The sequence below is a fragment of the Chanos chanos genome, chromosome 14, assembly GCF_902362185.1.
Source record: "Chanos chanos chromosome 14, fChaCha1.1, whole genome shotgun sequence".
NCBI classification, from domain to species: domain Eukaryota; kingdom Metazoa; phylum Chordata; class Actinopteri; order Gonorynchiformes; family Chanidae; genus Chanos; species Chanos chanos.
In genome coordinates, this window is record NC_044508.1 from 3,651,997 (window position 1) to 3,674,496 (window position 22,500).

The 22,500-nt window shown below is 42.1% G+C and overlaps 1 protein-coding gene across 1 annotated transcript in view; it reads left to right on the plus strand.

The window, feature by feature from the left end:
- ksr2 (kinase suppressor of ras 2) overlaps positions 1-19,146 on the plus strand; it is a 64,866-nt gene extending 45,720 nt beyond the window's left edge. Inside the window, 13 exon segments of the mRNA XM_030791678.1 lie at positions 509-594; positions 1,051-1,071; positions 1,286-1,395; positions 3,295-3,463; positions 4,095-4,136; positions 4,995-5,064; positions 6,425-6,473; positions 7,126-7,493; positions 11,050-11,146; positions 11,244-11,377; positions 15,520-15,654; positions 17,315-17,444; positions 19,000-19,146. Of these exon segments, the coding sequence (XP_030647538.1) occupies positions 509-594; positions 1,051-1,071; positions 1,286-1,395; positions 3,295-3,463; positions 4,095-4,136; positions 4,995-5,064; positions 6,425-6,473; positions 7,126-7,493; positions 11,050-11,146; positions 11,244-11,377; positions 15,520-15,654; positions 17,315-17,444; positions 19,000-19,146 (1,558 nt within the window).
- Positions 19,147-22,500: the final 3,354 nt, after the last annotated feature.

Genomic DNA, 22,500 nt, shown 5'->3' on the forward strand with positions numbered 1-22,500 from the left:
GAACTGGATGTGACATGATGGGACATGATGGGACACAGCTACATCAAACACGTCAAACGGCGCGTGATCCCAGAGGACAGGCATAGAAAAAAAAATGGAAAAAGAACAACAACACGCTGATCTAATGAGAGTTTTATGGATCCATATGACGGAAGAGGTGTCGTTAGCATAAACACGGTCGGAACGCCATGGGTGTAATTCAGCGGATTACAGAGAGGAGGGATGAGAGCGTTTAAATGCGTTAAGTGCCTGTTTGGAATTTGCACGCCGGTTTCACGTGAACATTCAGATTAGGTTTAATTACTATTATCAATAAAAGCAGATTATTTGAATAAATCACAAAACAAATGACAAAACAAATGAATGTGAAATTCGGACAGCGAGACAGTTTAGACAGCTCTGGTTATCCGTTTTCCCGAGCGGTGCGTGGAGTATTAAATTCTGTGTCCTCGTAAAAACACACACATGTGCATGTTTGTTCATAATTCTGATTGTTATCGTTTGTTAGGCTGAAGTGCCACAACAAATGTACCAAAGAGGCACCTCCTTGCCATTTACTGATTTATCATCGAGGAGGTAGGGACTCGTTCAAAGGTATATAACATTTCTCCTTTTCATAAAAACTCCTTTTAAAAATGACTAACTGTATGTTTCGATGTAGAACGTATACTCATATTTCAGCCAGTACCACTTTCTTTTCTTTGTAAAAAGAAGTTCTGTGTTATGAATCCTTTGTGGAAATGTATGAATACGGGTGATACTTGTTAACAATTTTGTGTAAGTGAATTTTGAAAGTAAATTAAAAATATATGCATATACACATACATACATAAATACATACATACTTACATACATACATACATTTGTGATTGAGTTTAAGGCTGTCAGTGTAATCCAGCCTACAGAATGAGGACTTAGGTATTGAAAATTGCTTTGAGAGTTTGTTATATTGCTGTACAATCCTTATAAAATGAAGATTTCCAACTCTTCTCTCTCTCTCTCTCTCTCTCTCTCTCCTTTATTTGTCTCCCTTTTTCCCTTTTGATCCAGAAGATCAAGGAACATCTCAAGGTAAGTCAATCGATTAATGTGTGTTTGTGACTGCTCTAACAATGTTCTAAAGCGTGTACCTTCAGACATCTTCTCATTTCCTGCTTTATCTTAACTTGAGTAACGCTCTTTCGAGCTTTGTCACGTAGACTTTTCTCCGAGTTTCCAGTTACTATGGTTACACTTTTCTCCGACCACCCCCCCTCCCCCCGCCTCCCCTCAACCCCACCCCCAGCCCGGCAACTTGTAAGGACAGAGTCGGTACCATGTGACATCAACAATCCCCTCAGATACACGGACTTGCACATCAGCCAGACTCTACCGAAAACCAACAAAATTAACAAGGTAAGATACTTCACATGTCAACTCTGTGCATTATGGCCCAAACACCAAAAAACTCCGACTACACAGAGACTGGATTTCGCAGAAATTTGACCTATGTCTTTGGATTCGATGTATACTCTGGAGTTTGTTCTTTGATAAACAATTAAAGACAACAGAAAATGTCAGCCCCCCCCCCCCCCCCCCCCCCGCCCCAAAAGAATGAAAATATGCTTAAAATTTCATATCCCAAAATACCAGACGTGCCTGGCCAACCGCATACATCTGGCCCATCGCTTTTTTTCTTTCTTTCTGCCTATTTTTTTTTCTTTTTAATGCAGCACTCCTACTGTTCACCACAAATATGGCCCTCTTTCATTTTTCTTGTCAAATTTCTGTCTTGTTTTGACATAACCCAGACATGACACACAGGCTTTTTAGATCTGACTTCCTAATTTGCTATTCCAGGTGCAAGCAATTTGTATGCTGCAATTTCAACCCCCCCCCCCCCCCCAATACCCCTCCCCCCCTTCACCCCCCCGCCCATTTTCACCACCAAAACAACAGGAAAGAAAACATACAAACATAGAATTCATCACCGCCCGCCATCCATTAGTCGACAGACAGCGGCGAGCTCGGCCGTAAGGTGAAGCCGTTGGGTTACGGAGGAAAACTGAAGAGCTTGTGCAATGCGGCGGTCGAGATGTTTTTCTTCCAGGAGAGCTCTTAACATGTAATGATTCTAATTGACGGCCGGGCAGACGCTCCAGTGTGTCGTCTGGCGTTATGTGTGAGAGGAGCATGAGCACAGTAACTGTCTCTCAGTAACCAGAGCCTGGCATAGTGTAAAGCCAAGGCAGCAGTGCCTTTAGGTTCCAGCTCTGCATTAGTCATGAGAGACCGAGGGGGGTGAGAGAGACAGAGAGAAGGAGGGAGAGAGATGGATAGAGAGAGACAGAGAGATAGAGAGAGCGGGAGAGAGAGAGAGAGAGGGAGCAGTAAAGACAGAGAGAAGGAAAGAGAGGAAGAGAGAGAGACAGACAGACAGAGGGAAAGAGAGAGAGAGAGAGGGAGCAAGAAAGACAGAGAGAAGGAACGCGAAAGATAGAGGGAGAGAGAGACGGAGAGCAAGAAAGAGAGAGGGAGAGAGAGTGAGAGGGAGAGAGAGAGACGGAGGGAGACAGACAGAGAGGGAGTAAGACAGTGAGAGGGAGAGAGAGTGAGAGGGAGAGACAAAGAGGCAGACCAGACTGTAAAATTGTGAGTCTCTAATGACAAGAAGCACATCTGTAAACCAAAGTCAGATTCAATAAGATCTTTTTTTTTCTCTTTTCTCTGTCTGTCTTGATATGCCCTCCCCCTTCTTCTTATGATCTGGCTAATTTGCCTGGATCTGGAAATAGATTTCCTATTGTAGTAACTTCTCTACTATAGCTCTCAAAGCAATAGGGGTTTACACTCATTGAGCACGGACATTGACCTGCTGTTTGGATTACAGTCACCATCACAATATTTATAAATGTTCCCTTGCCTCCTTGTCTCCTAAACACTGACATAAACGGGGGATCAAAAACATTGCTGGAGCGACATTTACAGTAGAATTCAAGTGAGGTCCCCTTGCTGTCACTTTGATTCATCCAGTCCAGAAATAAAGAATAAGAGACAAGGGGTGTTGGAGTGTATTGAAATGTAGCCAATCAATTAAATATATTAAATATGGAATACATTCAAGAATGAAATATCAAATATTACATTGTGTACATTGTATCACATTGTATATTCCAATATATCACATGCGGAAAGTCATCAGATATTATACGTGCAGCATACTGAATTTAAATATACAATAAATATAAATATAATATTTGACCGGATGAAAACAGACGATTTTAATGAGACTCTTTCTCTTTGTCTCCCTGCCAGGATCACATCCCTCTTCCATACCAGCCTGACTCCAGCAGTAACCCCTCCTCCACCACATCCTCCACCCCTTCATCCCCTGCCCCGCCCCTTCCCCCCAGTGCCACGCCCCCGTCGCCTCTACACCCGTCGCCTCAAAGCGCCAGACAACAGAAGCAGCCCAACCCAGCGGGTAAGTGGGAGGGGTCCCGAAAACGACTCGCTCTGACCCAGAATTTCGTCTCAGTGCTGATTCCTAATGCTGTTTGTCCTACGTTGTGCGCTCTGGGTAATAAAATAAACAGTGTTTCTGGTTTATGGGATCAGACTTGTGTAGTAGTTACATTTGAACTGAAATATGAAATTATTATAGAAACACACAAACGTTACAGTTCAGCAGCGTGTTCGCATGAGTAGTTCTGTCTTTTATTTCCTTTCCCAACGAATCAAATGATAAAATAACTTCCATCTATTTGTATATTTTAAAAAAAAGTTTTAGTAAACTGTCAAATTCTATCTGTCAATTCAATCTACCTGTCTGACCAGTCTGAATGTATGTTGCTAAATCAGTATGCTAATTTACCGCGGGTTTTGGCTGTACTGAGCTTTTCTAGAGGATGTCAGTCTGAAGTAGCATGATGTGGCTAGAATCGCAAATATACATTGTGCTCTGAGGAAACACTCTATTTTATTCTACTCTGTTTATTACGGCTTAAGGAGAGTTCAGCCTGTACTGCCCGCTGTCATGCTCTCCAGGCAACCTGTCTTTTCTCTCTCTCTCTCTCTCTCTGTCTCTCTCTCTCTCTCCCCCTTTTTCTTTCTAGGTTCGCATCTCTTCAAATACAAACAGCAGTTCATCTTTCCCGGTAAGAATCTCTTCATTGATCATTGTCCCTGCCTACCCATAATGCACCGCGACGGGTGCCAACAAAGGAGGACTCTTGATGTGTGTTTCTGTCTTTCTTTCTTTCTTTCTTTCTTTCTTTCTTTCTTTCTTTCTTTCTTTCTTTCTTTCTTTCTTTCTTTCTGAGAGACATTCCACCCTCCACACACCTCTTGTTTCTCCACTCATTTGCCTAATGACTTGTCTTTTTTTACAGGCCTTCCCCAGATCCCTCCCAAACAAATAAAGTCACAGAATGATCTTTGTTCCGCGGGGGGTGGGGGGGTAAGGGGGGGCACACTCATGAGCGAAAAGCCTTTGATACATACATGCTGTGAACCCAGTGGTTTAGATCACACAGCTAGTGCTGACCACTTCGCTGAGAATAGCCAGTGATTTTTCATTTCACACAATCACGTCTCGTTCTTGACAGAAGACGAGGGTATTTGACACACATACTTAGGCAGATTTGAAGTTGTATTTGCAAAACAGAAAGTAATAGGCATACAAAACGCTTCAAAAAGGACACTGATGCGGTCTAGACAATATTTTTTTATCATGGGAAAGCTCTCGCTTGGCCCTGAAAATAAATGAATAAATGAAGGTTTGTTTTGGTGTTTTTGGAGCCTTTGAGTGCGAGTGTTTCTGTGTTTCCCTTCATTTTTCATCAGGATCTGACAAGATCCTTGCTTTCTGTTCTTTACTGAAAAGAATGCTCTCTCTCTCTCTCTCTCTCTCTCTCTCTCTCTCTCTCTCTCTCTCTCTCTCTCCCTCTCTCTCTCTCCCCATCTCTCTCCCTTTCTCTCTCTCTCCCCCCCTCTCTTTTCTCCCTGTCTGTTAGATGTCGTGGCTCCGGAGGCTCCCAGCAGAGCACCACAGGTCATTCTCCACCCCGTCCTCTCAGAGCCTGGGTGAGCCTCTCTCAGCCTGGACCAAAATATGTGTTTTGTCATGTTGTACTATAAGCATAAGACCACAACAGACGCATGGATGGATGGAGGAATGGATGAATGGACGGATGAGTGATACATAGATAGATAGATGGATAGATGGATAGATCTATTATGCATACATATATTTAAGGAAAGAAAAATAGGAGGAAACTTCACGTGCAAATTTACTGCAGCGCAGTAATGTTTGTTCAGCTATGCGTTTCTATAATACGTGAATATTTTTTTTTTTTTAATGGCATAGCGTGAGTGAGGGCCACATGCATGCCTCGTAATCTGCGTGTCTATTTCTGGGAGTTGTGAGCAAAAACGATTATGGAATGAATAACTGGAGTTACTGGAGCAAAAAACGTCTCTGTGAAAAACTGTGCTGGGATGCTGTGGAGGACAAAGCCCGTGTTCTTTTGGCTAACGATGCCCCCACGCTACACTTCTCGCTCCGTGCGGCAATCTGTACGAAACCAAACCCGCAAAACCAAACACCCAAAGGAATTCACAAGAGTGAAGAGATACGGTTAATTATAAATACGTTTATGTGTCTCTGTGTAACTTGTCAAAGCAGCGTTAGAAGACATACAGCGTAATGTAATAAAATGTAATAAAAAATACACCTCTTATGTCTTTAGACGTGAGAATTCTGAATTCTTGTTCAGATGAATGTGAATGGAGTTTTTATAATAAAAGTGTCAGGAACGGTCAAAACGGTACAATGCGCTGGTTTTTTCCACATCGTTCGCTGACAAACAGGGGTGAAAAAAGGGTCAGGGGCACGTGGAGGAACAGAGCAATCCTTTACGTGCTTACAGAAACACACGTTCTCATTGTTTCATCGAGACCTCCGCCGAATGTCTCGCGTCTCCACACGTTTTCCTCACGTCTCCACATGTTTTCCTCGGCAATTCCGGTCTTTCTCGGGCCCTCACGGTGCCATTCCGTGGGTTAACGAAGCTCCAGAACCTTGGATTGGCTTCATTCATTAGAGGAAAAATATGTTTGTATGGTCCAATCCACAGAGACCTCAACCCCCAAGGCGTACATTGTTATTGTTATTTTTCCATACGCTGAAGAGTAAGGACATACATATGTGTGTATTGTGGGGGTGACTCCAGGTTAGAGTTAATGACCCCGTTAGAAGGTCACGACACATCCCGAAAGCCCATCCCCCTCCAGGTGGTGTTGGCGGTGGGACTTTTCTTCTCCGAGTACCTGTTGTTCATTACGGCGCCGAGTGACAACCAGATCGGATTGGGGGCAGCGTCTGTTTTATCGCTGTAATTGAAAGACTGATTTGACTCGTTTGTCTTCCTCTGTGTTCTCGCAGCAACAAAGCAAGTCCTGTGTTGCAGATTGAAGTTGAGCCCACATCTGACGTGAGTCATCCATTTCCTCTCTCTCTGTCTCTCCCTCTCTCTCTCTTTCTCACCCGTGCCCAGTCAGTGGCGTCATAGATTTATGGGTAATTAGCCAGCTTTGTGAAAAGTGCTGTGTGCGTGACCTAAGCTCACCCTTTTGGATCTTAGGAGCCTGCAGCCTCCAATGGGAGTCGACAACATTTTGTAGCCAAAGGCTCATTGTCCAATCAGTGTCCAGAAGTTTTATGATAACCACCCCCTTGAGTCTAATTTCAATTACTGCTTCATAATGTAAAGAGCAATTATGGGTTATTTAAGGACACACAGAGGGTCATCATACAAGAGGCTGAATCTTTAGATCTGTTTTGTTCACTCAGTGTTCTCCCAAAAAGTATATTGACCATCAGTATTGGTGGCCTCCTAAATACGGTGGCTAGTTCCAGGCCTTTGGAAGAGTGACCCATGTGATATGCTATGTAATGTGTCGTGTGCAATAGTTAAACACAATACAGTCCAAGCCATATTTCTGTGGTAGCAGAACACTTTTGCATCCGGCCTACTGTAGTATGTATAAAACTGGATAAATATTAACTCACTTTGTGCGGAGGAACACCTTTTTACACGAACACGAAGTTTAACCGTGGCGGTCCACTTGCGCTTCATTCAACAGAACGAGGAGGGCAACGATGAGGCGGAGGATTCTGCGGACGAGTTCGAGGAGATGAACCTTTCCCTCCTGTCCGCCCGTAACTTCCCCCGCAAGGCTAGCCAGACCAGCATCTTCCTGCAGGAGTGGGACATTCCCTTCGAGCAGCTGGAGATCGGCGAGCTCATCGGGAAAGGCCGTTTTGGACAGGTGTACCATGGCCGCTGGCACGGCGAAGTGGCCATCCGCCTCATCGACATCGAACGTGACAACGAGGAGCAGCTCAAGGCGTTTAAGCGGGAAGTGATGGCCTATCGTAACACGCGCCATGAGAACGTGGTCCTGTTCATGGGTGCCTGCATGAGTCCGCCGCATTTGGCCATCATCACCAGGTGGGCAGGGCTCTTAGTATTATGGTGCAGCTGAGTGATGACATCACAGTCGGGAGTGACATCATCAGTGTTGTTGTTTTAGAGTGACGTTATCACTCTGTGTAAAAACATACAAAAACCACACACATAAAGCAGAGGAAATGGGAGGTTTAAGAACATGAAGAGAAAAGAGGAGAAAACTATAGAGGACATTTAGGCGAATTAGGGCAAAACTAGTCAAAAAGGGGGGACGATTTGGAGAATATGATAATTATAGGTAAATTATCCTGCCACCGCTGTGGTTTCTCCTGGTCAAACACCTGAATGATTTTGACTTTCATTTAAAACTACTGTACAGAGCTCCGTTGTCAAACTTACATAACCTCTAACCTCCAGAGCAATCTGCATATCATTTGTTTTAAAAGCCCTGATTGGTCTGTCCGCCTACGACAACGTCGGTAGCCCACAGCTGATAATCAGCAGGGGGAAGTCGTCTGCACAGTGAGTCAGTCTGGGAGCTCTAATCACTAACTTGCGAAGTTCTGTTCCGGAATTACTGCCTTCGTTTATTTTTTTTTTTTAAATAACTGATCCATTGTGATGCGTTATGTTCTAAAATCCTATTAAATGCAATTGTAGACACCTGTAGCCGTGGCTCATCCATTGTGGGGCCTGCTAATGAGATGTTTTCACAAGTCAGAGGGCCAGGTAGTGACGGAAGGGCCAAATTTTCCCGTCTCAGTTTTGGTGGAGACGTTACTTACCAAGCATGTGCGACAGAACACTCCATGTTTCCAAGTCGATGTTTATTGAAAACCATTTTTAATGCTCGATTAGCTCAGATCCGGTCGGTAATCAACTTTGAATGTGCATTTTGAATCACATATCTGTCTTTACCAACAACAGCAAAAATGGATTTGAAGAACGAGAGGGGAGAGAGAACTAGCAAACCACAGTTCTACCTTTGCATGTGATACAGACCTTTACTTTTTAAGAGGTACGAACCTTTCAACGTAGTAAACAGGAAAAGCTTTAATGGATTCTTTTTAGGAATATACAGCTCAATAAAAAAACAGGAGGAAACAAGGGGATTAAAAGAAAAGAGCACACAACTACAAAAGTGCCTTTTCGTTCCTGGATTTTTTTTTTCACTCAGTTGGATTTTAATCGATTTCCAGATCAAGAGTCTCCTAAAAGGAGTCTACACATAATGAAATGTATTGGTGTCCTTCGCAACAGAAGATTAGGGGATTATAGGAAGAGAGATTTTAGGGCGAGACAGCCACACTACCGCTTCGCGAGAAAGCAGGTGGCTTTTAAAGTGTGTGGCTAGATGTTTGCAATCATAAGTCATGGTGACCTCTTAGAATCTGCTCAAGTGAAACATAATGAATAGCAAACAGGTTTATACTTCTGCAGAAGTAATTGGGTAGCAGTGAGGGACTAGTTCAAGACACCAGAGGGTTATAGGTTTGAAACCCAGGATGATCTGCTCAAGGCCGTTAACCCCAAGGCTGCTGCGGAGGCATGTGACCTCTGACACAGAGGGTCACCTGTGTAAGGTGTTATAGGCCATTGGATCACTGTGCAATACATATTAGACCAGACAAATCATTCCTTAAATGAGAAAAGAGCAGGCACATTGCTTTTCTGAATGAAACCGACTAACCCACAAACTAAATAATTAAGCGAACAAACTAACTTACTAACTAATTAAATAGAACAAAAACAAAAGAGAAATATAAATAACTAAAAACCACATTTGTATCTACCACTTCTAATCAACTTTGAAAATATCGGCTAATTTTTTCCCCCCGTAATCTGACTTTATATGAGCAAAACAAACGCCACTTCATCGTTTCGAGTGCTTGGAAACGTTGATAGAAATCCTACCTACTTAGGAAGGCCCGGGTGACTTGCGCCGAAAAAAAAAAAAAAAATCAAAGTAAACATCGACTCATTTCATGGTTTTTATTATCATGTCTCAAAAAGCTGCCTTTTATCGTGCCTGGGAAAAAAAAGGGGTGGGGGGGTGGGGGGGCAGCGTGGGACAAACACCACTATCGTTCAATTCAGACCACTTACCCACAGAGGCAACCGAACAAACCAAGGCTAAATTGAAGTTGAATGGAAAGAAATTGTCTTGTTGGCGAAAAGGCGAGCGTCAGAGCGAGGGGAATATAAATATTGATTGTTTGTCGTGAGATTCTTATGAGCGACTGTACACTGATTGGCTCTTGCATCCCTCCTCCTGCGTGGCATAATTATTACCCAAAGTCAGCGGCCTACTTATTTATTTATTTATTTATTTATTTATTTATTTATTTATTTATTTATTTTTCCTTCTGCGTCGAGTGTAATTTCAGTGAGGGGAAAAAAAAAAGGAAAAGCGAGAGCCAGACATTTTGTAGAAGGCATTTGTTGGCATTAGTCTTGTGAATAAACAAAGTGCCACAGAAGGTGAAAATGCTGCCATGCCAAGATTGTTGCCATCATCAAGACCTCGGGGCGACGGTGGCGTCTGCCGATGACGGGCATCAGCTGGATATTGGTTTCTTCTTCAGTGCGTCACAAAGTCGTTTACATCCAGAGGAGCTGAAGAAGCCAGGAGTGCTGCTAAATATGGTTAGATATTCCCCTGTACCGCTAATGAATATGTATCAAAGTACTGTTCGCATGGCCTCAGGTCCTGTGTAGCCACCTACGTCAGGGCCACGCAGTCGGAGACAAGGTGTCGTGGAGTCAGTTTAGCGCTCCATCATCCACCCTGCTGAGGTGAAGATCCTCTCCGCGTCCACCTGTAGCTAACCCAGATAACCACTCTCTCCGCCAGCCTGCTGTCGCTCATCTCCAGGCCCAGAGATGTTGAAAACTAGCAAGTGCATCACATTCAGGCTGCAGAGAGCTTGATTTTGGTTTACCGAGCGCTGGGTAATGAGGTGCGAAGTTGAGTCAGGTGTGATAGTAATAGGATAGAATTAGAAAAAGGTGTGGTGTTCGTTTAGCAGAACTGGAGCTTAGAAAAGGGAGTATTAGATGAACATTTTGCTTAAAGTCTACAGGTTATAAAACAGGCAACATTTTTAAATGCTCACGGGAATTTTCTTTAGTCAGGCAAGAATATCTGCATTCGCGTGAAAGCATTTTTAACAATTTTTTTGCGGGGGAGATAAAGGAACCGAAGTAAAGGATCAGGCAAATTGTGTGACTCTCTCTGAAAATGATTCGTAAGGGGTCGCCAGATACCTCACTCTAAATCAAACCCATGGCCTGCTGGTTGCCAGACCACATCTCTTATTCTCTTATCTGAACACAGCTCCTCAAAACTCACGTTTTTATGTTTCCCCTCAGCAATGCTGAACGCAAGAGTCATATATCAAATGCCTAGATGTGAGCAGTGAACTTGGCTTCACAGGGGTAAATGACTGGTCATAAAAGAAAGAGGTTTGGAGTTTGTCTCAATAGCTCTTTTGCCGCAGGTCCACGAGTACAGGCTCGTACGGTTTGTGGAGCCGAACAAATGTGACTTTCAGTTACTGGGAGGTAAAGTTTCTCCCTGTCCTCTGTTTGTCTGCAGTCTGTGTAAAGGAAGAACCCTGTATTCTGTCGTGAGGGACGCGAAAGTGATCCTAGATGTGAACAAAACCAGGCAGATTGCCCAGGAGATGGTTAAGGTAAGCATGGAACGACTATTGAATGCCTCTGACATTGTTGAAATTTGAAAGACGTTTGATGTGAGTTCACGTGTGTGTGTGTGTATGTTTTTCTCAGGGCATGGGCTATCTACACGCAAAAGGTATCTTACACAAAGACATGAAATCGAAGAACGTCTTTTATGACAACGGCAAAGTGGTGATCACAGACTTCGGACTCTTCACAATATCGGGTGTTTTGCAGGCAGGCAGGTATGTCAGACTATTCTAGAACATGCTCACCAAAAAACCACAAAAAAAACTCATTTTATGACTGAATCTAAATGCCTCACCATAAGCGTTTGTTTTGAATTTGTTTTTCGCAACATTAATGTCATAATTGTTCTTTCACTCGTTATTAACCTGCCGTTGGGAGCAAGGGGGACTTTGATAGCTGTTCAGGGGTTCCGTTGCAGGGGTGTAACAATGAACAAATTTACATTATCAAGCCTTTGTTGTGTTTGGTCTTTTTGCTCACAGAAACTCAGAATGATCAGAACCTCAGTTTCAATTTCAATGGGACATACAGACGGTAAAAGAGCAGAAGAAATTAGTATGAAAAACGTTCTGATTTTAGAAGAAGCCTGTCTTGACAGCGTGACTAAGAAGCACTGGAAGTTGTTGGGTTTTTTTTTTTTTTTTAATTTTCTCTGACTCTTGGTTGTGACTGACAAGTTTGTTGAGGTAATGAGAGTTCTTACATGATTTAAATTCATTTAATTTGTTTATTTTCGTCCGATCTTTGCCTGTAAGCAATTAAAAAAAAAATCTCTCATTCGGTTAGAAGGAATCCACGTTTAAGAAGCAGCCGTCTCTCTTGATTACTCAATATGGGGTTTTTTTTGCATTAGTTAATCACCAGAAGAGAATGAAATTGGTTGAGAATTCTGTGTGTGGCCTATAAATCAGGTTTGAAGCACTACGCTGTTGAAAAATTCATCCAGTTTTTCGTCTGAGAGTGGAGAAGCTCAAATGTCAGGTTTTTCGGGTCTCTCCCGCGTCGGAGTTTGTTTTCCAGGCGTAACCGTCTTAAGCATATAGGTAATTATGTACGCCAGACGGCTTTGCAAGGGGCCTCGACGGCTCTTTTCTTTTCATAAAAATCTCTTGTAGTGGGTTATTAAAACTCACAACCTGTTATTACCACCTTCTCTAGCCTTTTTTCCCGAGCTCTTTTAAAATACTTCGCACGGTACCCGCCTTCTGAAACAGCTGACAGCCGTCGCGAGAACTTCCCTTAATGAATAGCGTTGCTTTGTTTTGTATTGTTTGTTTAGTTGTTTGTTTAATGAAATCTCTTCCGTTTTAGCCCTTTGGGATGCGCGTACCATCCCTATCGCTCTCTGTCTATAAAAAAAAATCAAGATGAGCTTTTCCATTCAAAGGAAATGTTGAACGGATCTAAATGTACTACCCCATGTTCGACCTATGTCGCTGTGCCTAGAGAAATAAGAGCGGGTGTTTGGCTAAAAGGCAGCAGGGGCTGAATGCATTTACCAAGCCCATAAGTGGGAACGGTTGTATAAAAGACTAATTGTAAGAGGCACACAGACAAGGTTTCCGGTTATGAAAATCATACTGCTATATCCATCTCTTTGTGCGTTATGGGGACCTTGCACTTTAGACAGAGAGAGAGCTTGGCCATTGAATATGGCACTGCAGTATGCTCTCTCTCTAACTCTCCCTCTGTCCTCCAGCGCTCATAAGCAAGCGAAACACAGGATGTTTCTGAGTAACACTTGACGCCATGACAACAGAGGTAAAATGGAAATCCTCGAACGAGGTTTTAATGTATGTTTGTGTGTGTGTGTGTGTGTGTGTGTTTGTTGTTTCTCATGGAATATGGTTAGAAAGGGTTCATTTAGAGAGCACTTTGAAAGATTCTGACTCAACGTCTTTTTTTTTTCCTCCCCAAAAATGCTGCAGTGAAAATACACACACACACACACACACACACACACACACTTTTTCTTTTTATTTCCTTTTGACTTTTTGTTTTTTAGACGAATCTCACTGAACGGTGGTGGTCTGCCATTGAAAATCACATATGTCTCTCAAAGGGTTTGAACTCCATCACAAACCTGTGTTGACTTTAGTTTGACATTTTTAAAGATTCTCACCTGCGTTTTGAGTGTATTCGCCTTTTAAACAGTTTGACGCGGAGAGTAAATATAATTCATTTCCTCAGTTGTTTACGCCCCCCCCCCCCCCCCCCCGTGCTGCCGGTGGGAAGTCGGTAATTATTCATGATTGTCAACCTCCTTCCTATTAGTCCTCGACTATGCATTACAATGTTGTGAAAATCTACGAGCTCTTGGTCTTTTTAGAGATTTCAAACAAAATGATTGTGTTGTGAGCTGTGTGTCCATATCAGAACAGATCACCGATAATGTCAGTGTTGTTTTATTTATTTATATTTTTTCTTTCTTTTTTTTTTTTTTCTCGTGCAGGTTGGCCATCCGCCTGCAAATGTTGTTCATTTCTGAGTGTGTTTTCATTGGCAGGAAAGACATAAAATCAACCGCACTGACAGACCGATATGACAAACCCTCACGGCTTTGGTTTGGACGTTACTATGATTTCCTCCAAGAATGTGTTTGCGTGTGTGAGCGTGTCAGCGGTAATTGCAGGAAAGCCAAAGTTTTGCCGTTGGTGGTTTACGTGCCCGTTCTTGATCGAACATTTGGATGCGGCCTCCGTGTCCATGTGTATGCCTGTCGAGCTACGCGCGTGAAGCGCAATCCTCTCTTGAATCTTTATCAAGAGATCTCGCATGTCAACAGACACCACGACTGTTCTGAGATTTGAGAAATTTATTGGTGTCGGTTACAACCAGCCTGCTGCAGCTGTTTGTCTATTCATAAATCCTTACAAAAAAAAAAAAAAAAAAAGAACAGACATGAATCATTTTCATTACTGATTTATTTTTTATAACTCAGGGTTTGACATGTTGTATGGAAAGTTCAGTAGAAGATGAGAGAAGACGTGTTGCATACATAGATATTCTGGACACGTGTTGAAGGCGTGTGAAGTAACTGTGAACGTTCTGGGGGTTTTGATGGGGGGGGGGGGGGGGCGGTGTTAGCAGGGGCTCTCTGGGAGACTGAGTCATCCTGTCGGCCCGTTTTCGACGGTCTTCGATCGTACTCTGGACAATTCGCCGCGCGTTTGGCCGGCAGACGGGAGAGAAAGGCTGTTTCACGCAGGGGCCATGCTAATGAGACGCAGTCTCACACACGGGGCAGATAAAGAGCCGCCGTCGCCAGTCATCCGCAAAATGACTAAACTTCAGCCTGTAAATATATCCATATCCATATCCATAATAAAGTCTGACTTCCCATTAAAATCTTCCATATCCCACTGCATCAACTCTAGAAATTGATTGATTAGTGAGCATGTGCCGTGAATATGTATAGCACTGGTATGTGAATATGAATACTGTTGTATTCTTTGCAATGAACACACACACACACACACACACACACACAGACACACACACACAATTGGTTCATTTCCATTCATGTGCATTGACTAAGAAGTCAGTGTGTCTGCCAGTCAGATATACCAGAGGACATTTCAGATTTAGCTATGCTAACAAATATAGCCCATGTTTTTAAGACTAAGGTAAATGCTGTTGTGTTATTGTTATATGTTAATTTCGGATGTCAGTGAAAGAAATCCAGCATGTCAGTTACAAGGCGAAGTCCTATCAGTGAAAAACTTACATTTAAGGTTGGAAACCGTGCGAAGAACCAGCATTCGAAAATTTGGATGGTACCACCTGACTTAGTATAAACAAAGACTTATTAAAATGTGTTGCAGTATGTTTCGTTTAATTCTGTATTTTTAACTTTAGCCATACATTTTGGCTCTGTTTTTGAACCACTATTACCAAGTCGTTTAACAAACTAGAACTTTCTACCGGCTCAATATCACCTTGTGTGCTTTTCAGGTTATGAAGGAGAAATTCTGAGGGTCGCTCCTGTCTCTGGAGCATCACTTTGTTATGACTGATATTTACCAAAGGGTCTGTCTGCCTTCTGTCTGTCTAACGCTGACTTCTTCTTTATGCAGTTAGTGTCTTTTATCCTTGCTCTCTGAAGTTCTGAACTGAACAACTTTTTCACACACACAAAAAAAAAACAAGAAGGAAGAGATGTGAATTCTAGACAAATACCTTAACAGGTCTCTCTCCAGAAACGAGAGTGTGTTCCAGTTTTTAATCATGGATTGTGGATACTGCTGAGGCATGTGTCTGACGCCTCCTTCTCTCTTCTCCTCTCCTGCGGAGTGTGTCTGCGTGTGTGAGATACCTGTCTGATATTAACACTTCTTGTTTGGGGATTTCCCCTCAGCAGGAGGAAGGACAAGCTACGGATTCCTAGCGGTTGGCTGTGCCATCTAGCTCCCGAGATCATCCGACAACTCTCCCCCGAAACCGAAGAGGACAAACTGCCTTTCTCCAAGCAGTCGGATGTCTACGCTTTCGGGTATGTTCCCAGCTCTTCCGTGCGCTACTACATGTTACATGTTCCTGATTCTGTTTTGTAATTATGCAGATGAGAAGACAGCGGTTGTGGGGGTGGGGGGGGTGGGGGGGGCTGCATGGTAGTGTTGAGAAATCAGCATCTTCTCATTTTGATCCTTTTTATGTTTTTTTTTTTTTTTCGTATTTTTACAGAATACACCGAAAAAAATGCTCTTAGATTTAGATTTTATGTACTTCCTGTTCACACAATAGCAGATGGTAGTGCAGAATACCAAAACAGAGTTCAAGTGCATGTGAAAGGGAAATGACTGCGGTTCTGTCGTGCCTGCTTGAGCCCATATAACCTTTGTCCAGAATATGTCGTTCAGTACAAAATGAAGGTAAATACGCCTAGGAAACTCCCTCAGAACACACTCATTCGTTCATTCATTCTTTCATTCATTCGTTCTAAGAACATCTGCAACATTCAAAAATTAGAGTGAAAGTACTGGTTTGAGATCAGCTCCCCCTCTACCGATTTCAATTCCAAAAAGGCACAAACTGATCTGAGATCAGCAGGAGTACAACCTTGAAGGGGAAGGAAAGAGCGCCAGGACACAGGCCATTGTTCAGATATGGCCGGGCTCTGGTGCTCTGGCACGGCCGGGTTCTGGTGGTCTGGCACATGGTCTTAGCTGCGTGGGTGGACAACGCTGCTCCGCTGAGTCCTAACACAATTGCATCCTCAGATGTTTCCTCCATATGGGAGCTCTGACAGACGCACACACACACACACACAATCATTCTAGGATGCAGGACTCAAGGCTTAACGTTAGCTGCCCAGCTGGTCTGGATGGATGGGGATGTTACCCAGAGGTGACTCCTACAGCTTCTTGTTAAAAATTTCTTTTCTTTTTTTCTCCTTCTCCCTTTCTTTAAAAAAAAAAAAAAGACCATATTTCAGGCCATATTCCATTCCATTCCCTCCTGTGAATCCAGACCCCTCCATCGGCAGTGATGAGCTGAATGTTAACAGGAAATGCAGTGAAGGGCATATATTTAGATTAATGTGACAAACATGGGAGATCTCTGTTGGGCGCGCATGTTAGATCGTTCGTGAAGGGTCGGCTCATGTATACCCTGGAGAGGGTTGGTCAACGTCTCCTCCCAGGCAACGTGCTTTGAAATACTTTAGAATAGCATTAAAAGCCTAAGTGATTAACTTGATTATTTGCCATGTGTTCTAACTGCGTTTCGCACTCTGTTAGTATTTGCAACGTCAAATTCCTCATGAGACGTGTTCATGGAGCCCATGTTGTCATTTTTAAGAGCAACATTTTCAGGTTCTTAGATTTTACATTATGTTGAGTTGTACTTTAAAATCCAGTTCAGTGAACTTTGGTGTGCTTTTAATCTTTAAGAATGGCACTCAGCTATGCCCCCCCCCCCCCCCCCCCCCCCAAGACCTTTTTGAGGCTCGTTTTGAAATGGACCTCCAAGACAGACATGCACACGTGAGGTTTGGCGTGCTGTGTGATATCTGGATTGGCTGTTCACACTCTCATACATTGGGTTCTTAATTCTCTTCCTTTTTTTTAATTCAGTTGTTGAGTTTCTCTCAGCTGTTTTCCCATGATGTCGTATGATAATCCCCCACCCCTCTGTTTGTGGGTTTTCTCCAGCACCATATGGTACGAGCTACACGCACGCGAGTGGCCGTACAAGAACCAGCCAGCGGAGGTGATCATATGGCAGGTCGGGAGCGGAATGAAACCCAATCTTACGCAGATCGGAATGGGGAAGGAGATTTCGGTGAGTTCTGTTGAATTCCGTTCGTCGCTCGGAGTGGCTTTTTAGTCGGCGTAATGCACTGCACAACTAGGCAGGAGTAGCAAAAGACCGACAGAGAAAACAGTGTTAGGAACAGGTGAAATTCTGTATTGCTATCATGTGTTTTTAGATGAATTATGGATTTTACCTCAAGCTGTGTCCTTGTGAAACTTGTGAGTTTTGTTCTTCACCTTATGAGGGGGCTTTATTGCAGGTAGTGAGCAATGCACTACATCAACAGAGCTCAAAGGTCCAGTCTCAACCGCAAAACTTAAAATACACGTTACAATAGACATCCAGGGACAGAGAGAGCAGCAAAACCCCCCCAAAAAACAAAACTCCATCTTGTTCATTGATTGACTGATTGACTGGTTGATTGCTTGATTAGTTGACTGGTTGACTGGTTCACTGATTATTTTGTTGACTGGTTGACTGGTTGACTGATTATCTGGTAGACCGATTGACTGGTTGACTGATTGGGTGGTTGACAGATTGACCGGTTGACTGATTATCCAGTTGACTTTTTGACTGACTGACTGGTGGACTGGTTGGGTGGTTGACAGATTGACCGGTTGACTGATTATCCAGTTGACTTTTTGACTGACTGACTGGTGGACTGGTTGATTGAATTTCTTTTCTGTAGAATGACACAGTACAATACTTCTCACCCAGCTCAAGTCTCATGGCCTCTTCGCATCGGGGTCCTTAGTCACGTAGCAGTCTAGTCTTTTGACTTTAGTTAGCTGAGATGACTCACACAGAGAATACTACTCATTTGAAATCCAAAACCAGTTTTTCTGTATACCGGCTTGGCCCCGGTCCAGCTCTGACACAAACAAGAACAGCCTGGTGCTGCAGAAAATTAGTCTACCGTTATGGCAGAGACTATGGGAGTCCAAGCGTAGGAGTGGCTTAGGCTTGAATAAAGATACACCATTCATTTCAAAGGCCGTGGGCCACGTGCTGTTACTCCACTCGATGACGTCTCCTGTCGGTATTTGACGTCTTCCTGAGACTTAACAGACTTAAAAACACCACAGCGTGTTGGTTTAATGTCGGTGCTGCCGTTTTAAACACAGACCTTATTTTTCTTTACAGCAGTCCTTTCCCTTTGAAAGCTCTCTAAGCTCTTCCTTCATCATTTAAACTCTATACGAGATCTCAGTGCCGTCAGAACAATCTACCCATCAACTTCACATGAGGTTGATTTTGTAAACAGAGGTTTGACCTGTGAAATATGGACCAAATCTTATTGGGTTTCACAGGACATACTGAGAATGCACAAGACTGAAGGAGGAATGTGACTGTATACATATGGTCACACACACACACACACACACACACACACACACACTTCTCTTGCCTTAACAAACAAATCTTAAAGGCTGGATTACAACAGTTCTGTAACTATGTGAATTCTGTTTGTTTGTAAGGATATTGTTTTGGACTTTTGCGGTGTGACTCAGCTGACTGTCCTTTACAGAGTGTGGTGGTAGGAGCTCAGTCTGAACGTTTTGTCCTGTTCTCACACATCTAGGATATTCTGCTCTTCTGCTGGGCCTATGACCCGGAGGAAAGACCCAGTTTCTCCAAGCTGGTGGAGCTTCTGGAAAAACTGCCCAAACGGAACCGCCGCCTCTCTCATCCAGGACACTTCTGGAAGTCAGCTGAGTATGTCAAATGAATCGGGGGGGTGGGCTAAAACAAACAAACAAACAAACAACAACAAAAACAACAACACCCTCACCCTGAGCACCAATCAACCAATCACAACTCACTCTATCCCCAATCCCGCCCAAATCTTAAGTGCACTGAACACGTAAGTCAGCCACTGGCTAAAATGACTAAATTCCTTCTGACCAATAGATTGTGTGTGCGTGTTGTACAAAGACAAATTTAGATTAGATTTACTTTTCCCCCCACCCCTGACATACAGATTGATCAACATCCTTAAAGCATGTTTTATGTTATATTTCTTTGACCACGTGAAGAGTTTATGGTTTTATTTGTTTTTTTTTTCTTTTTTTCCTCTCTAATTGCATTTGTTTTCCCCTGATCTGTTATTCTTTTGACTTGAGTGTTGTTTACTCGTGGTTTTAATTCTTCTCCGTTATCTTTTTGATGATGGCTCTTTTTTTTTTTTTTTTTGGTGTCATAAATCACATCATTCTGTACTTTAAAAAAATGCATTTTTATGAACAAATGCAAAATTGTTTTTATTCTTTGTGTGTTGTGCATTTGTGTATATTTTTGTACAAAGTAAACAAACCGGCAAAAAAAAAACGTGTAGTGATTAGGATGAATGTAATTACTTTCTGCATCAAGACTTGTATTGTTTTTTTTTTGTTTGTTTGTTTGTTTTTGTTGTTGTTACTGTTGTTGTTGTGGGGTTTTTTTTGGACCTGTTTTGCCATGTTTCTGGTTTGCTGACTGTTGTTCTGTTTGTCATGTATTCATTCTCTACCATCTATGAATAATCATGCGGACATCTCAGTCATAAAGCTTTACTCCAGTAAGAGGGGAGTTGCACCGCCTATACTTTTCTATTTGTTACTTTCATACATGAATGTGAACATTTTTTTTGACCATCCAAGCTGTTGTTTTAAAGAAAGGGACATATGGTAGATGCAAATGTTTTCAAAATTACCTCCCCAAACACTACTTACTGCCTGTGAGAGAGGACGCATTTGAACAACAGCTTTGTTTTTTTTTTTTAGTTTTTGTTTTGTTTTGTTTTGTTTTGTCTACCGAGCTTCGAGGCTTCACAGCCAGAAGTTGCGCTCGTAAAATGTGACAGATCTGACACTTGAATCGTATCATTCTAACTGTGATGAACTCAAGACAAACTGGGTTTAAATGCTAAAGCTGAGCCTGTGTGGACAGGTGTGGCTGCCTGTGAGTACACACATTACATTTTACTGTCGGTCTGGGGCATGAGGACGCTGACGCAGGGGTTAAACACTTTTTCTTTTTTTTTTTGTCTGAGCTCTGCACTGTTTCGTTTATTAATCTGCTGCACGTTGACTACCGACTACGCCACCGATGTTCAAGCACTTTTGAACACTGTTGATAAACAGTATAGGCTATGTCTAGCTACTATGACTGTTGCATGCTCGTCAAAATATTTACATTGAAAAGGAGAAAAAAAAAAGTTGAAAGGTCATTTTCATATTTTGTTTGATAGTTTGGAACCATCTGAAACATGGATAGCTATGACTTTATCGACCTGCTAACTGCTTCGACAACAATCTTTAAATGCCATACCAGCTGGACGTAGACAATCTGTTTGCTATGTAAAGTCATCTCTAATGTCTCTAACATATTTTAACACAATATTAACAATGACCAGTGTTGAAAATGCATAGAAATATATTTGCTGCTGTTTTTTTTGTTTTTTGGGTTTTTTTGAGGTACATGAGTCTATTTTCAGAATCACAGAAATGCAGATATTGTATGTGGATCATTTATATTTGTATGGTTTACAACTTTAAAAAAAAAAATGCATGAGATTGTTTCACGAAAGATCAGTTCATATCGTTGCTAGGTGAAGAGATCCCCAGATCTGTAACAATTATATAATTTCAGAAGTAACTTACTTTTAATGTTATCACATGTTCAGATGAGCAAAATCGCGTACCGGGGGAGAAATCAGTCGCTCTTTGCCGTTAGGCCTTGTATAAAAGACAGGGGTTGAAAAAAAGATGTTTTCAAAAGTGGTTTTAATATATTTGTACATTGTCACAAAACATCGTGAACAAGCGTAACAAAAGAAAAAAAAAAAAAAAGCGACGATCATGTGGGGAAAAGGGAAAATGGGTTTCTCGAACGTGACCTTGGCTTGATAATAATCATCGTTATCACTAGTGCCAAGTCGATTTTCACGGGGCATAGTCCTTGGTCAATCGTCAGTTTGCTGTAAATTCATTTTGCATTCACCATTTGACCTCATGCCATTTTTGGTGTTGTAGAATTTGCTTCATTATGAATGTATGAATTGTGCTGTTTTTGTTTTTTTCCTTTGGGTAATATAGGTTTTTTTTTTTGTTTTGTTTTGTTTTTTCTTTTGCTCACCTATGTTTTCTTCTTTTATTCATTACACCTGGTTTCTATCAGTTTCCCTCTATTGTGTGTACATTGTTATTGTTGTTGTTGTTTTTTTTTTTTTTAATTGTTTTTTTCCCTTTTCTTCTTCAGTCCTTGTATTGTAGAGTGTAGTTAGGAAAAGCTTGTATTTAAAGATGCCTTATGGTTCGCCGCTTAGTGATTTGTAGGTTTATATCACAAGCTCTTTATTTGCACTCATCCTTTACAAAAATGTACGACAATAAAATGTTTTCATTTTGGACTTTTATGTTTTTTCGTCATTTTTTTCCTCTCCCCCGTTCCTGTTTTCCATGTTTATTTTGTTTTATGTCCAAGATAAATGTACAGTTGAACAAAAATAAATAAATCAATAAAAGATAAAATGATTTAAAAAAAATCACTTTTTAAAACCGACACCCGTTCCCACGATTGATTCAAGTAAAAGCAGGTTTATAAATGCAACACTAAAACTGATCTTCATATAATCTCACTGATAATTCTACCGCAATCTGTCCTAAAACCGATTTTTGCTTCTCTGTTTTCTCCTGGTGCTTTGCAAGAGCTTCATCCAAAAAAATCTGAAACTCCAGAGCGATCCACTGGAAATGCTTTCTTGGCTAACCCTAATTAGGCACCATGTTGTTTGCTTGCTAAAAGGTTTTTTTTTTTTTTCAGGAGATTCTCTTGCTTGATGACTCGAGGGGTTGCCAGCTTGTGGGGTCAAAGGTTCCTCAGGACTGGGTTAATTTTACTAATTGGCACCTCATCTATTTTCAAGGCGCATTCTTTGCTGTCCTGCTTGACTGAGATGAAATTAGCGTTCATATGTAAAGTGATTATATTCCAGAGACTAGCTGGATAGACCCGCTTTGTGCTTTTTGAATGCCATTCCCTGTAGAACAGCCGTGAACAGGTTCTTTGTTGGTCCATGTGTATGGCATTACACGGTTCGCCC